This window comes from Penicillium verrucosum (assembly GCF_028828655.1).
Source record: "Penicillium verrucosum strain IBT 35672 chromosome Unknown utg000001l_segment0_segment0, whole genome shotgun sequence".
Taxonomy (NCBI): Eukaryota; Fungi; Ascomycota; class Eurotiomycetes; order Eurotiales; family Aspergillaceae; genus Penicillium; species Penicillium verrucosum.
Window position 1 is genome coordinate 12,014,834 of NW_026643210.1, and position 16,378 is coordinate 12,031,211.

Consider the following 16,378-nt stretch of genomic DNA (forward strand, 5'->3'; position numbering starts at 1 on the left):
TCTACTTTCCTTTGGAACGGCACTCTTGGGGTTACGGATTTGGGAATAGGCGTATACGCCCTGGGAGTCCCAGTCTGGAGATGGATGCATATGGAATAATGGACACATGGCAATATGTGTGATGGTATACGGATTTGGGATCATCGGCTTTGGAATTGGACTTGGGAGTTTTTGCCGCTTGTCTTCTTCTTCTGGTTTTTTGCTTTTTTTTGGTCTTTCTTTTGTGCTGGTTTTTCTATATCCCCCCTGTCATTTGGTTTTTTTTTTTTTTTTTTTTTTTTTTGGCTCTGCATTCTGTTTCCTTTGGACTTTGAACACCCCCTCTCTTGTACTGCATCTCTCTTTTACGCTCTTTTTATATTAGTTTTTCTTCTTTCCCTTTTCTTTTTTAAAAACTTGGCTGCTCACGCGGAAAGGACATAATTTCATTGGGTTCGCTTATATATGAACCCATGTCATATTAATCTTGCCTATTATTATACCCCCGATATCTTTCTACAATCACACTATTTTCAAAGTTTCGGAGTTATGCGAGTCATAAGTAAGGCATATCTCATTAATTAAGCATGATAGTAGAAAAAAAGAAAGAAAGAAAGAAAAACCCCCGCTAACAATATGTAGTCTATAGAAATGCAGGTGGCACTGGCGCTACCCCACGGTCTTCTAGTAAATCTTCCACGCTGCGCTCAGCCATTTCGGGGAGCACTTTGGCCAGGACTGTCTCGATAATGCTCCAGACTAGATGTTTATTGCAGTACTCATCTGCAAAGAGGTCTAGAAAATCACACTCGATTATATCCAGGAGATGTTGTTCCTCCCAATCAATCCCTGCAGATGGATTATCGTCTGTGCGCAGCCGCTCAGCGGCAAGGTGACCACACCCAACTGGACAAGGAGTCGAAGGCAAAGGTGAATGCGATGACGCCAGATTTCCCTTCCCCTCCTGGGAAGATTCATGGTGCGCACTGGGGGAAGGGAGTGGGGACGATGTGACGAGAGAGGGCGAACTGTTGGAGCTGCAGGTACCGTCACCATTGTAGGGCGGCGGAGGCGCCGAGGAGGGAACACCAAGGAAAGTTCGTACGACGGAGCGCGGGATCACGGCCAGAAGACTAGCTGCACATCGTCGCTTGATAGCGGCGATCTCCGCCTTAGATGGGCTGTTCCCTTTTGCCGGTTCGGCCGGGTCATCTAACTCTGGCGTTGGGACATCGGCTGCAATGGCAGAAAATGATGATGGATGGCTTGAGGTATTGGTTGAGGTATGATTCCCTCCAGTACTGCCGCTGTTGTTGCTGTTCCCGGGATTATTAGTTTTACTAATGACATCGGTATCAGAGCCCCTGACTCCTTCCACAATAGGAGTATTAGATGAGGCCGAAGGCGCGAGGGCTTTCTGACTGGGCGTCGGGGTCTGCGCAGACTGCAGAGCCGAGGCCGGAGCTTCAATATGGCCGGCCGCTACTTGAGATATTGGACGGGTATTGGCTGGGAACAAGGTGGTCCTCGTCACAAGAAGAAGGTTGGGCAACAAAGTGGGGGGGAGCACGTACTCCTCAATAGTCTCCCGGAGGAATCTATGGCAGTTAGCAAAGTTTTTCTCAGATCATGACGTCGGAGCAATTGGGCATGTCCCAAAAAAATATGAAAAAAAAAAAAAAAAAAAACAAAAAACAAAAAAAAAAGTGAAGCAAGAATTTGGACTGTGGAGCTTTCCGGGACGTTGTGCCTTTTTTTTCTTCTTTTTCCTCGCGCATATTTTAGTTCAGAAAAAGGTCAAGAATTGACCGTATAGAGTGGGGGTGAGGCGGAGTAAGATCGGCTTAGGCAGAGAGATGAAGGAGCTTGGGCCAGGAGACACTGGCATATCATTTTCTCCAAGAGACAAGCAGGGAATTTCCCTCAGGTAACATCCCGTACCTGGAGCACAAGGCTTCATGCACGAACCTCGGTCAGATTACGAATTCCAATCCTTCCCGGTAGGAATTTCGCTCATTGGACCAAATCAAGTAATTCACTAGCCTCAACAGCCATTTCTTTTTGGCGCCAAAAGGGGTATGGCCCAGCTTCCAATGGGGTGATCGGCACAATTTTCTTTTTCTGGTTTTTCTGAGTTTTCACTTTCGGTCGTGCACGTTTCTTGCCGAGAGTTCGATCGTCCAGATGTGGTCTTTCTTTTTTTGGACATTTTTTTGGACATTTTTTTGGATGTTGGTATATGTTGTATGTTGGAATCTTAAGATTTGCAACAAAAAAGTGGACGAGCGGCACGGAAAGGGCCGGGCCCCGGCGCTATCACACAGGGACTTTCTCTTTCAAAGAAATGAGAGACGGAGTATCCGCGAGCAGCGGTCATCCTTGTCGACTGAAAGAAAAAAAAAAAAAAAAAGGTCGCTCGGACCAATTTGAGGGCAACCAATCTCATGCCAGAACAGCCCAGTAAGCCTGACGGTAATGACCGTACAGTAAGGAGACCTCGTAAGATCGTAATATGACGGTAATCTTCTCTCACGGGTAATGCAGCCCCAAGGTTACAGATCAAGTGACCGACGAAGCATGCGAGCAAGACGCTTCATGTCCCACCTTGACTCGCACAAGTGACACTTGACCCGTAGATCGGGTTTCGGAGATCGTACCGTTGCTCCACAGTCATTGATTTTCAAGGCCTGAGCCCTCGAGAAGGAGGGTTGGGGCGTTGGGAGGTTGCAGAGGACTCCGGAGAAAAAAAAAAAAAAGAAAAGAAAAGAAAAGAGAACAAAAAACTCACCTATCAAAGATTCCGTCCGTAGCACCGACCCTGCCCGGGCCTGCCAAAATAAGGTGCTGGAATAGAGCGAGCAGGCCACTCAGCCATGGCATTCTCCATGAGATTCCCAGTATCTGGGAAACCATGGAATACATCCGGTAGTCGAGAACCGGGCGCCTTGGGATGTCCTCTGAGGGCTCCATCCTATCTCTCTTCTGATTGATGGGTAAGGCAGGTGAAACACCGAGGTTGTAAGAAGAAGGGCCTGGGCTCGATGCGACACGGAATAAACCGATCGCAATGAAACGCAAGACGACGTAACCAAGGTAAACCATCTGCAGAAGGTTCCATATCCAAGCGGTGGCCGAGAACGACGCTGATGGCTGGTCTGGGAGCTCATCATCGGTTGAAAGTAAGCCAAACTTCTCTAATCGGTTGATTTGAGTATCCGGGGCGGCTTTTGTGTCATCTTGGGTTTGACGACGTCCCACTTGAGCGGCGAGTTTGCCCATATTTTCCCAAATGAACCATCCTTCGCATGCCCTGCCACTGATTTGGTTTCCTAGGATCAGATCTGCTATAACATCAACCACCAGCGCTCGGAGACTGCTATTTTCAAGGTCTTCGGTTGGAAGAAGAACTGCTAGGATACCGTGGGCGAGTAGTCGTCGATAGACCGCTTCGTTCCCTACCTGCTCGGCGATTGTATCTGGATCTCCTGGATCAGGTACTGGAGAAAGACCGGGATGTGGGTTTAGTTCATGATAGAGCGTACGGTACGACGTCGGTAGGCCAGAAAGATGTGACTGTTGCCTGGCAAGTCTGTACGCTGAAATATCATATAGTCAGCAATGTTTCCCCTCTCCGCGGAACCACCATGGATTCCGACAAGAAGAACTTTAAAATGGTCAAGTCTCACAGTGTACATGTGCTTCCACTAGACCAGGGATCTCATCCAGGGCTAGTTGTGCAACGTCGATTTGGCGCAGCCTCTGCTCGAGTGCACGCGTGCAATGCGCGATTACTTGGAGAACCTCATTCACAAGAGCCTGGTCGGGGGTAATCTTCGAATACCACGAGTAAACAAATTCCTTTATAATTATAGCGAGAAGGGCGTAGAGCTGACGATCAACGTCATTGGAGCTCGTGAGGGGAGGTAACAGCTCTTCCGGAAGCTGTGGGGAAGATGCTCCGTGGCTGCTTGTCTGGGGGCAAAGGACGCGTCGGATTAGGGCAGTGGTGGCCTTGTCGCTAGCGGAGTCGGGGTCATCCTTGATAGAATCTCTTTGTGTACGGAGTCGAGAGGATGGACGCGAAGGAGGCTGAAGCGTCGTCGGGGAAGGCAGCGCGGTGGATCTGGAGCTGGATGTTGTCGGCCCAGCCTTGAGCTGGGATATCGGCTGAAGACCGGGACGGAGCGGATCATTCATTTCATCTCATAGATGTTTAAAGTTGGTTCAATAGCTATCAAGGAACAGAGCGGTCTCTGTTAGAAGCAGGACAATCGACTTTGGAAAGCGTTGATGATCTGTACATGACCCGATTTGGAGATTAGGGCTTAGGGCTTTAAGATAAAGCCTTATCTCCTTCCATTGATGCGGGGATCTGTTTATGGCCGGCCAATGTACTTAAGTGCCCAAGTGGCCTCCTGATTCTCAATTGTATTTGTTGCTCTAAGATATACACCATGTTAGACCAAGTTAATCAACATAGTCTTACTCCCTTGTGGTTGGATTGCGACCCTGGTCAGTCCATCATGTTCCTCTCGTCTTCGTATTACTGACTGTTCTTAGGCCATGATGTAAGCTCAAAAGGCATTATAGAGAGATATATGTTAATACGAGATAGGATGCCTTTGCAATCCTAATCGCCGCTCATCATCCATCTTTAAACCTTCTTGGAATCAGTACTATCCATGGAAATGCATCGTTAGACAAGACAACTGCCAATGCCGGCAGCATTCTCGAGGCGATCGGCAAGCCCAACGTTCCAGTCTATCCTGGAAGCCATAAGCCATTTTCACGGCCTGCTCTTCATGCGCCCGATATTCATGGTATGGCGTGATCACATTGCGAGCGAAACATTCTAATAACCCTCTCTAGGGGAATCTGGTCTTGATGGGACCGATCTCCTTCCAAAGGCCACTAGAGCACCCATCACCGATAAGAACACCATTTTGGCCATGAGAGATGCTCTTCTTGCACAGCCCAAGGGCACACCCTGGGTAGTTGCAACGGGCACATTGACCAATATCGCACTGTTGTTTGCAACATTCCCCGAGGTGACTGAACACATCCAAGGGCTGAGTATTATGGGTGGTGCCATCGGTGAAGGATTTACCGATGCTCCCATGAGCAGACTTGCAGGTGAGAAGACTAGGATCGGAAATGTGACCCCTTGGGCTGAGTTCAACTTCTATGTATGTTTTTAAATCTTTCATTCCTCTCTAGCTCCTCTAATCAGGATGGTATAGTGTGACCCTGAGTCTTCCGAGTCGATCTTTAGCAACCCAGTTCTTGCATCCAAGACAACCATCATGGCCTTGGACCTCACACATCAGGTTTTGGCCTCACAGGCCATTCAAACGCGCATCTTGCACGGCTCGATCCACTCGACCGAGGAACCCACTATTCTTCGGCAGATATTGCATGCGCTACTCACTTTCTTCGCTGCCACATATGAGAAAGCGTTTGGGTTGACCACCGGGCCTCCACTGCATGATCCCCTTGCTGTGGCTGCGATCTTGTCGACACTCAATCCAGCTTTTGCCAGCAAGCACCCCAATCAAGCTCTTGTGTTTGATGACAAAGGCGGCGAGCGTTTTGCTCTGAGTATTGTCACCGATGGACAGCATGGGAAAGATGTATCCGTAACAGGCCAACTGGGGCGATCAGTTGCTACTCCTATTGATGGTCCGGGCGTTGCTATTCCCAGGGGTGTTGATCTAGATGCTTTCTGGAACATGGTCCTACAATGTGTCCAGCTAGCTGATGATTGCAATACTACACGCAAGGTCTGATTTAGTTAGGTCTGTGAACCCTTTAGATTATTACATAGATCCTCAATTGCACACACAGTTACACTGGTTAGAACAATATCTTGATGTAGGTCAGATAGAGCATAGATCGATTTAGATGCAGTCAGCAATATTTTTGTGATATGTTACAGGATGACAAGGGGCCCCACGTTCCTGGATTTTGGGGAGATTACTCTGATTTAATATAATATGCATAGAATAAAGGAAGAACAAGTAGTTATTAAATGCTGAACTCCTATGAAGTTCAATGAAGAGTTCACATATTCGCTCAGAGGCGGCCGGCTGAAAGGAAGAACGTCATATGTTGTGGGCATCTCCACATCCCCAAAGTCCAAGAAGCACAACATCTGACACTTTCTCGATCGCAATTTGTGGACATCTTTCCCCCAGACTTAATTGTTTGTTGCTATACATATCTTAATTTTCTTGGCCTTGCATGGCCAACGTCGATCCCGCACACTCCTTGACGGCGCATTCCGATCAGAAATGCCGCCTCCTAACCCAGTATGTTTTATCCTTGCAATCCATCACAGTCTATATAATATGTGAACTAATATCCTCTAGCACGCCACACAACTCCCTCCGACCACCGCGGCACCTGACCCTCCGCGCCGATCGTCGATTCCTACACCGGCCCCCGTGGAGACCGATAATGCCCACGATGACAACGTGAACTTCCTGCGATCGCGACCAGCTCTCTTCAACCCGCTACTACCCTCCTTGAGCCGACAGCGTCGCCGTCGTTATCCGGCCAATCCGCCACCGCAAAACGAAGACCGCATGGAGGTGGATGATCCCACCAACCCGCGCACGTCCGTTGAACTCAACCGCCGCATCCCAATTGTCCGTCGCCAGGAGAGATCAACCGACATGCCGAACTACGAGGGCCAAGTGCCCAACTCGAGATCGTTGTATGGATGGGCACCCGGATCTGATGATGAGGATGGTGCTGCGCGCGAAGAGTCAGAAGATGATCAGATGCAGCCCTTCCTCCATTCCATCTCAAGCCGTGATACACCCCCCGCACGACCTCCGCGCAACGAGGTCCCGACCCCGGGCCCCGCGCAATTGATACCCCATGATTATGCGACATTACCGGGTACCACTCAAGCTCGGACGTCGATCTCTGCAGTGGCGGCATTACTACAATCTGCAAGGCGTCAGCCTCGGCCTTCAAGAATCCGCACACTGGAGAACTACATCATCGACCGCTATTCAGAGATCACCCCAGCCGAGGACACTGAAAATACGATAGCGGCCGCATCTCGGGGATACCGCTATCGTCCTACAACGCGCGGGGACCCACATCATACCAACATCACCCACAACGACCTACGTGCTCGGGCTGCCGCTCATCGCCAACTACATTCAGACACGTATCTGAGCAACGTGCTGGGAGAAACCATTCACTATCTCGATCGCATTCGGTATTCAAACTCCCTTGAAGACAGTATGCATGTCCTGGCGGACAGCCGGCTATCCTTCTCAATGGATAACAAGTCTTGGAGAGATACGGATTTCATTTTATACACTCCCAACATTGCACCACCTGCGGCATGCTCATGGCTTCGATCTGGAATGGCTTTTTCGGGATGTCAACGGGCTGCGAGTGCCGGGTGCTCAGTGTTGTCACAACGCATTCCCAGTCCGAACGCCCCTTCTGAGCCTGTCATTGTGAATGGAAGTGATAGCACCCGAATCAGCGTTTCTACCACAAGTGGCCGCCGATATTTAGCTAACAATCGCGATGAAAATTGGCCTGTCAAGGTGACGATACACCAGATCAACCACGATGACATGACTTTATCTGGCACTATGGAGGCCTACAACATCCCCGACAAGACCTCGCCCACCCATGATGCGCACATTGTGACTTTCTTGGAAGGTGAAATCATCGATTTCAATAATCACACGCTGGAGACAAAGAACTTCAAAGCAGATGCAGAGATTGATAGCACCTACTGGCGTGAACTGCAACCGTTCAAGGATCTGACAGACGCTGAGATGGCTCAAAACCTTGTGAGTCGGAAGTGGATTACCGAGGAATTGTCTAAGGGATGGATTTTGATGAGATGGAAGGGTAAGTAGCGGAAGATCATGTCTCCTTCCACTGTTTAATTATTATTTTTTTGCTAACACATCCCAGAACGATGCTTCATCACCCCGACCGACGCTCGTCAAGGTCTTACAATTTCCGGATTCTATTACATCTCTCTTCGCCGCGAGGATGGGCACATCGAAGGCTTGTACTATGACCCAGGAAGTTCGCCTTATCAGCAGCTCTCTCTGAATCCAGAAGTATCGAAAATGGTTCGCCCTTCTTACGCCTTCCGCTGAAAGGAGTTATCCTATGCATACATGTCCTTTTCTTCTTCTCTTTGCTTTAGCCCAGAATAATCTTCTGGTCCTCTTTTTCTGAACCTTTGGTGTTTCTGATTTGGCGTTCGGGGAAAACGTCAGATGGCATCTGACACGGCCTTTGCATAGCTCGGCGATGTTCTTCTCGTTCGGTTTGTTCCTCTTTCTTTGCATTTTTTTCTCTTTCTCTTCGTGGAATATATTTGCGGCCATCAAACCACAGCAATGTTTCCACCCTGTTCCTGGGATCATGACTATGTCTATTATGTTTTTGTATCTACGGACAAAGATCTTTCTTTATGGCTTGTCATGGAACTCCGGAAATGAGGAAATCCCACTTATTCCAAGGGGCCATGCAGATTATTCCCATGTTCTCACCTTGTCGATCTAGTTATGTATTACCTCGATGTATCAACCACTAACCCCCTATCTCATCGAGACGGCATGGAAGTATCTCCTGGGCTCAGGAGCTCACGCAGAAGTCTTCGGCCCTGTCCCGGGTTTCAGCTCGGGGAGACCCGTTAAAAGTTCCGGGAGGCTTATTTTCGAGTCTCCGCTCCGAGAGTAGAGGGAGACTCGAAAATAATAAATTGTACAATCATATTGCGATAGTTAACGCCTAAACATATAGTAAACACATGAATTATAACTTAATATCTCAACAACCACGTTTGTATTTGATCCTGTTACCTATCGATAGCGATTGATAAATATTATAGATTGATCTTAAGAAAATTGAAGATATATATTATTACGGTATGAAAATTATAGTGCTAAACGCTCGAAATGTCCGATCTAAGACATTGGGAAACTCGACCAATCATCTATGAATCTGCCGAAAAAGCAAGTTGACATGATCAGAGTTTCGTATTTGTCTCAGCTGCCTTGACAATATTATTCACTGTATAATACAAAGGCATTTTCTTGCCCACTGTATACAGTATGTAGCATACCCCACCGAAAGAAAATAGGACGCCAACATTGAGGATGTATCAAAGAAAGAAGTGGGTTGGTTACAAGGTTATAATCAAATCGAAAACCTGTCGGTTGATAAATGCAGTCTTGAAACTGATGACTCAATAATATGCAATGATATGGATGTAGATCTTGGATAGTGACAAGTCACATACGCTACATATGCATAACAATCCCCACATTCCAGTCAAAACATTGGCAATTCTAATGCAAGGTCTCACCTCAGCTACATCTTTCATTAGGTAGTGATATTGTGATGAATTTAATACATCACCCGGTTCCTGCATGCTTAGTACATAGGAGTGTGGCCAGTCAGATCCATGAATGTGCTGACAAGCTTGATCTTCTTTCCCAGGACGATCACCTTTGGAGTCAGTTTCGCTACTTCAGCCACTCTCTCTGTGGTTAATGAGCTCGAGGTATCTTTCATGAAATTCGATTATCCCGACTTATAATCTTAAAAAGAATGGGTCTTGGTAGGTCGGACTATCTTATACTTGCCCTTATCTGGCACTCGAGTGCTAGCTATCTTCGTCTGATCCGAATATTTCTTGCAGGAACCGGAATGGCAGGCCTATTCACGGCACAGTTTGTGGCTTTATCGGCACCTGATCAAGGGGGACATGTTAGAACAATTATTACTGCCTATTACCTATTTGTCAACGACCTTCGGCGGAGCTTGCATGGAGTATCTCAAATCAGAGGGACCTTGGGAGCAGTAGCGTTTGGTGTTCTGACTCAAAGAATCCTCAACGACAATCACTTCGCGGAGTTATTGCCCAAAACACTTCAATTGCATGTTCGAGAAAGCTTCCAACATGGCTTCCGAGCCATACCCGGTACGTATGACTACCGAGGCTCTAGTGCTAGAACTACCGGTTGAATCTAGTTCTTGGTCTGTGCACTATTTTAAAGGAAGTACCGATTACTGTACTTCGACATTATTCGATATCATGAATAAATTGGGAGATACTCGGGGTGACGAGTACCCGGTAGACGTTATAGATTAGCCTCAGTTCCCGTCCAACAGTAGTTAACTATAACTAGTATATCTGACACTTCGGGATGTACTAGCCTAATTAAGCATTCCAAACGTAATGAGAAGGAAGTTAGAATTGATTTAAATTAGAAAGAAAAAAACAAAACCAAAAAAAAAAACAAAAGGAAGAATATTGAAGTCCATCCCCGCAGATATCTCTATATAACCACACCGTATTCTCTTAGCTTCCCGCATGTACTTTCCCAATTGCGGAAAGTAGTTTCCTGCGTACAACATAGTACATCACAAATAGTACGGAAGAGTGTACAACATAGAAGATCTTCTCATTTCTCATTTCTTCTCTTTTACGGGATCTTATCTCGACAGGTACAGCCGGGCCCACGCCATTGTGGGTCAATTCAATGTCTTGGAGTATTATTTATTTATCATAAGCCGTCCTCTTTTCAGATCTCCAGACCTTCACCATGCATTTGAAGCTCCTTTCACTTTTGGCCATAGCAGGCGCTATCCAGCCTGTTATCGCTGCGCCTTATCATACTCGAACTGAGGGAACATGCAAGAAAACTAAAGTTGCAATCTTGTAAGCACTGGATGTCTTATTGATTGATCTCAAACTAACCAACTATAGGGGAGGTGGTGTGGCTGGTATTACTGCTGCTGTGAGTTTCCCTCTTCGTTCATCTGAATGTCATTGACAATTCATAGCAAGCTCTCACGAATGCTTCCGTGCATGATTTCGTGATTCTCGAGTACCGTGATACTATCGGCGGTCGGGCTTGGCATAAGCCATTCGGCAAAGACAAAGATGGCAAGCCTTATATTATTGAGATGGGTGCCAACTGGGTATGCATATCCCCAGCTGTAAGGAAGGACTTGTGCTGACAGGTTAAATAGGTACAAGGTATTGGAAGTGAGGGAGGTCCACAGAACCCAATCTGGGGTTTGGTAAGTCTCGACATAGTATCTTCGATCGAACACAAACTGACCTTGGACAGGCTCAAAAATACGGACTGACCACCCATTGGTCAAATTACGACAATGTATCAACCTACAACAAGGATGGTTACTCCGACTATAGCGATCTACTGAACGCCTATGACGAGGCTTATGATATTGCCAATCAGAGGGCAGGTGAGATTCTTACTCAGAATCTCCAGGATCAAAACGCCAAGTCAGGCCTGGCCTTGGCTGGTTGGAGCCCCAAGGCACATGACATGGAAGCACAGGCTGTTGACTGGTGGTCGTGGGGTAAGTTATCTGTCTGGTAAATGCACCTAGCACGATCAACTAACGTATCGACTAGACTTTGAATCTGCTTACTCCCCAATAGAGAGTTCATTTGTCTTCGGTTGTGCCGGTGACAACTTGACCTTCAATTATTTCAGCGACCACGATAACTTCGTTTTAGACCAACGTGGATTGAATGTCATTGTTAAAAGTCTTGCAGCGACTTTCCTCAATGACAATGACCCCCGTCTTCACTTGAACACCGAGGTCACAAACATCACTTATTCGAACGATGGGGTCACAGTTCACAACAAAGACGGCAGCTGTATAGAAGCAGACTATGCTATTACCACATTCTCACTGGGAGTTCTACAAAACGGCGCAGTCAACTTCTCTCCAGAGCTCCCGGATTGGAAGCAGGAAGCTATTCAGAAGTTTACCATGGGAACATACACCAAGATCTTCTTCCAGTTCAACGAGACCTTCTGGCCCTCGGAAACACAATACCACCTCTACGCTGATCCTGTAACCCGTGGCTGGTACCCGATCTGGCAGTCACTGTCCACCCCTGGATTCCTCCCGGATTCCAACATCATCTTCGCAACTGTGACCAACGAGTTTGCCTATCGAGCCGAGCGCCAAACAGACGAGCAGACCAAGAAGGAAGCAATGGAAGTTCTGCGCAAGATGTTCCCGGAGAAGGATATCCCCGAGCCAACTGCATTCATGTACCCACGCTGGACTTCAGAGCCCTGGGCCTACGGCAGCTACTCCAATTGGCCTCCTGCCACATCTCTAGAAATGCACCAGAACCTTCGCGCCAACACTGGCCGGCTCTGGTTTGCTGGCGAGGCTACCAGCCCAACCTTCTTTGGATTCCTTCACGGTGCATACTATGAAGGACAGGACGCGGGCCGACAAATCGCGGCTATCATGCAGCACCGGTGCGTTAATGCAGACTCCGCTAAGTTGAGAGAGTGTGGGCCTCGCAAGCACTATGAGACCCTGCATGGCACCTCGCCGTATTCCGATTACACCATGCTTAATGGATGGGCTGTGGACAGTTCGATTGATAACAACCCTGAATAAGTGGAGGCCAATAAACCGGTAGTCTATGTATAGGCTTGCAACTTTTGAAGTTAAGTGATTCAGTTTATCCAATATCATAATTATATGCTACATTCGGATATAAACGAACAGAGCTTAAGGGACCCTCAAGGGACCTGTTTATCTAATCTTATCATATCCATGGATCTTTCTTCTCTTCTGTTCTCGATAGTAAAAGTTCCCCAAGTACGTTTTTGTTTGCTGATGAGGCTCAGCTGTGTTAGTGTCCAAGAGTCGCCATGTCATTGGCCTGTTATTGCAGGTGTATGGAAGAAAACCTATTCTACACGCCTCGAAAATTGGGTTCTCGACCTGGAATATTTCATGTCGGTTTGCGAATATCAAGGAAAATGTTCATTGCGTCTCGCTTCTTGGCCGGGTTTCGTGCTAGTTTTATCTATGCCCTGACTGAAGTCCCAGCTCCGATCAGACAGTTTTTCTCCCCGAATTAACTCACTTCTTCGGACTTTTTCTTTGCTGAAGCCTCAACACTGTTCTACCCTAGCACATGTATTGTCCGCATCATCTTTCTCTTAGGCGTGTTCAGAAACACCAATGGTAACTACTTGAGCACACCTGGCAATCGCTGTAGGTCCGACAGAGGGCATGTGTGTGGCAGCCTAGTCTGCCTCGTCACTTTGAGGTGCAATAGATTCGCTCCCGTCATCAATTTCCGGATGGCTGCTGAGGTATCGTTCTGCGGCCTCCATTGCAGCATCCAGTTCTTCACAGAGGGAATCAGACGCGACAGCTAAAATGGTAGCATCGTGATCGAGAAGATAATAACCTCCATTCCTGTCGTCCAAAGTACCGAGTGGGAATTGCATTGCCATATCATTGAGTTGTTGACGAGTCTCCAGAATTGGCATCGATTCGGAGACTGGTGCAGTGTACCGGGTTGTCGACATTGCGAAAGAGGCTGCAACACTTGTTATCACAAGGAGTAAAGACGCGATGGAAGTTTGGGGTAACATAATAGACTTCGTCCGGGTACGAGGTCAATATCTTCTCAAGAGTTTGGTGTTAATAGGACTCCATACCGATTGAAGGATAGCGTTGAACTATTGTCTTTCTTCTATTAGATTATAGATTATAGATTATAGATTATAGATTATAGATTATAGGATTTAAGTTCTCAGACAGCTGGGGATTCTGTCTACTTATAGAGCTCAACTTAGAGCAGACCACATGTCTTCGAAGATCGACCGTAAATTGATTTGGATTCGTTCAAGGAAGTAACGTCGAATGGATGGATTGACCGAGGCAGGGATTCGGCTCCATGGGATACACTAATGCACTCAGGATCACGCACTAGTCTAACTAAAAGTACAAATCACATCGTACATAGTTATATAGATTCATTGAAGGTACATTGAATTTTACAGGTGCACAAATACTTACATCTCCAGACTGAATAATATACGGACTAGCCCCGGAGGACTGAGAAGTGAGTACGGAGTAGTCCCAGACAGAACGACACAAATCTCCATCATGCACGTCGACCAAAATGGCATGCTCCTGGTGGATCATGTAGTATACAACAATGAGCTTCCAGGACACAAGCAATCCTGAAACACAAGGCGGGGTTGGGGGCTATTCCTTGTTCTCCCACAACAGGCCATGCCTAGTGGCTCATCCTCCGATCCTCCAATCCTCCGATTCTCCGACCCCTCGCATCCTATGATAGGCCACGGACAACTGGCTCCTTACGTTCCTGTTTGGCTTTGAGAGCCGAATAGAAAGGATCGGAGCGACGCCTTTTGGAAGTTGAGAATAAGCGTTTCAATCTAGATAAATACACCGTATATGTTCATGGGCTTGGTAGTGGTTGTGGCTCCATGGAAATAACTCACAATATCAGATTTTTCAATCTAAGTCCTAGCACTTTTAGGGAAATACTTTGCTTTTCCCTCGTAGCCAAGGACCATAAGCCCTGAATATGATCGGAATGGGGATCATTATTGCAGCTAAACATCCAAGCAATGTGCCGGCCCATTGAATTCCCATATTCTGAAACATCTGCCTTGAGAATAAAGGAAATCCCGCAGCTACTGCTGACCGAAGAATGATATTGGCAGCAACAGCTGAAGCAGCGCTAAGATCCAGGTAAGTCAGCGGGGTGTTTTGATAGTTCTGATTTCCTTGGAGCGGATAGACGGAGAACATACATTGGCAAGTATGCATCGACGAGATAGTTGAAACAAGGAAGGAAAATGCATAACACCCCAAATCCGATGAATATCCCGGCCGCGGCAGGTGCAGCCCAGTGAATCTGAGGGGTGAACCCCGTCCAACCAAACCTGATGGATTTTCAGTTAGCAGACATCATACATCATTCTAACACAAAATGACTGTACTCACCAAAATAGACCTATTGTGAAAACAGGCGCTCCAAGGAGGGTTGGAGCAAGGCGCCACTCGGGCACTGCCACGCCCTTATTCTCTGCCAATTTCCTTGCATAGGCCAACTGCCCATAAAGAATGAAGGCACACGCGAGCACGACGCCGATAATGAGGCCAATAAACATTAGACCAGCAAAGGCAGGCGTCATTCCGTATACATGCTCGAAGACGAAGGGGTATGCCTCAAGAAGCGCATAGACAAGGCCGTAGATGAAGGACATGTAAACAGACACGACGAGAATAATAGGCTCCGTGAATAGCAACGTCAATGGACGTGTGAAGTATTTCTCCACGAGATCAGCGATGCTGACCTCGACATCCTCATGTCTGGCGCGAATATTCGAATATCGCGACTCTTTGCGAATAGCAACAGCCTTCGCCACGAGAATACAAGCCGGATATGTCTCATCCAAGAAGAAAACACTCAATAGCCCATTGACCAGACTAAAAATCGCCGGGATGTAAAGCGTCCATCGCCAGCCAAGATAACTTGACGCAATGAAGCCACCCACAAAAGGGGCCATAAACGGCCCTACAAACACAGTCAGAGCATATAGCGAAATAGCAGCACCACGAGTCGCATTGCTGTATAGGTCAGCCAGTACACCGGGGACAACAGTCAGTTGGCTTGCGCCAAACATGCCAGCGAAGAAACGGGTTATGACCAAGGTCTGGATATTTTTGGCCACTGCTGATGCAATAGTGAAGATTCCACCGCCTAACATTCCAATGGTCAGAGGCCATTTCCTTCCCCGTAGCTCTGATGCAGGTGCCCAGATTAGGGGGCCTGATGCAAAGCCAAGGACGTAGAGGGTTGTTCCCAGTGTTCCGACCACCGTTCCCACCCCGAAATCTTTGCTTGCTTCGTCGATTCCTGGTGCAAATATGGCGCTTGTTAAGGAGACAATTAAGGTTCCTGAGCATACTAGGATTGAATTGAAAAGTCTGTGTAAAATTGGGGTCAGTTTGTCTTCAGGATATCCAGGTTATTGACAGATTTGGACTTGTGGCTTACTTCGTAGACAGTCTCCAATTCTGAGGATGCTCGGGGTCATCAGCCCCTTCGAAATCAATGTAGGTTGAGGTGTTGGAAAGAGGTGCCGGAAGTGCCTTGTTTGCTTCAATCGACGGCTTCTCGTGCATGATAAACTAACTGGATGGAGTAGTGACGAGTAGACACGATTTGTCAATGAGGTTTATAGTTCCGTGTCCAGGAGCACTGAGTTCAAGTTGAGCTCCCCTAGTTAGTGCGAGGTTTTATTCCGGGAGAATAGTTATTGGGACATTAACACAAATATGTAGTGAGTTTGCATGTGTCTTTTCCAACCAACTTTTCGCATAGAAGCGGGTATTGCGGAACGGAGAATTTTACCAACCAGGCGAAGAAAGGCACCCGCAATTTCCGCAAGGCTTTGTAACATCCTACTTGTTTTCAGGGGTTGAAAGTCCGAAGCAAAGCTAAAGTACTAAGAATTATGAAAAACAACAATGACATTGACATACAATTACACAAATATTGATTTCT

The 16,378-nt window shown here is 47.2% G+C and overlaps 6 protein-coding genes across 6 annotated transcripts; 3 read left to right on the top strand and 3 right to left on the bottom strand.

Annotated features, from left to right (window-relative positions):
* Positions 1–622: 622 nt before the first annotated feature.
* On the bottom strand, positions 623–4,176 carry N7516_004415 (PXA domain-containing protein; the record flags this gene model as incomplete). The annotated part of the gene is made up of 3 exons (XM_057217135.1): positions 623–1,577; positions 2,768–3,575; positions 3,666–4,176. 3 exons carry the CDS (start codon positions 4,174–4,176, stop codon positions 623–625), a joined length of 2,274 nt encoding a protein of 757 aa, XP_057079018.1.
* A 257-nt stretch (positions 4,177–4,433) lies between these two features.
* Positions 4,434–5,765, top strand: N7516_004416 (uridine-cytidine N-ribohydrolase; the record flags this gene model as incomplete). Its single annotated transcript, XM_057217136.1, has 5 exons — positions 4,434–4,491; positions 4,540–4,547; positions 4,595–4,799; positions 4,849–5,165; positions 5,220–5,765. 5 exons carry the CDS (start codon positions 4,434–4,436, stop codon positions 5,763–5,765), a joined length of 1,134 nt encoding a protein of 377 aa, XP_057079019.1.
* A 504-nt stretch (positions 5,766–6,269) lies between these two features.
* On the top strand, positions 6,270–8,150 carry N7516_004417 (GID4/VID24 family protein; the record flags this gene model as incomplete). The annotated part of the gene is made up of 3 exons (XM_057217137.1): positions 6,270–6,287; positions 6,348–7,863; positions 7,930–8,150. The coding sequence occupies 3 exons, from the start codon at positions 6,270–6,272 to the stop codon at positions 8,118–8,120; spliced, it is 1,725 nt and encodes a 574-aa protein (XP_057079020.1). The 3' UTR covers positions 8,121–8,150.
* A 2,430-nt stretch (positions 8,151–10,580) lies between these two features.
* On the top strand, positions 10,581–12,432 carry N7516_004418 (uncharacterized protein; the record flags this gene model as incomplete). The annotated part of the gene is made up of 6 exons (XM_057217138.1): positions 10,581–10,696; positions 10,745–10,775; positions 10,822–10,959; positions 11,011–11,061; positions 11,112–11,364; positions 11,420–12,432. The coding sequence occupies 6 exons, from the start codon at positions 10,581–10,583 to the stop codon at positions 12,430–12,432; spliced, it is 1,602 nt and encodes a 533-aa protein (XP_057079021.1).
* Positions 12,433–13,070: 638 nt separating this feature from the next.
* N7516_004419 (uncharacterized protein) lies at positions 13,071–13,358 on the bottom strand (the record flags this gene model as incomplete). Its single annotated transcript, XM_057217139.1, has 1 exon — positions 13,071–13,358. One exon carries the CDS (start codon positions 13,356–13,358, stop codon positions 13,071–13,073), a length of 288 nt encoding a protein of 95 aa, XP_057079022.1.
* A 979-nt stretch (positions 13,359–14,337) lies between these two features.
* N7516_004420 (MFS transporter) lies at positions 14,338–16,002 on the bottom strand (the record flags this gene model as incomplete). The annotated part of the gene is made up of 4 exons (XM_057217140.1): positions 14,338–14,545; positions 14,619–14,750; positions 14,812–15,798; positions 15,869–16,002. Coding segments are annotated over 4 exons (1,461 nt in total), but the record flags the coding sequence as incomplete, so codon positions are not given.
* Positions 16,003–16,378: the final 376 nt, after the last annotated feature.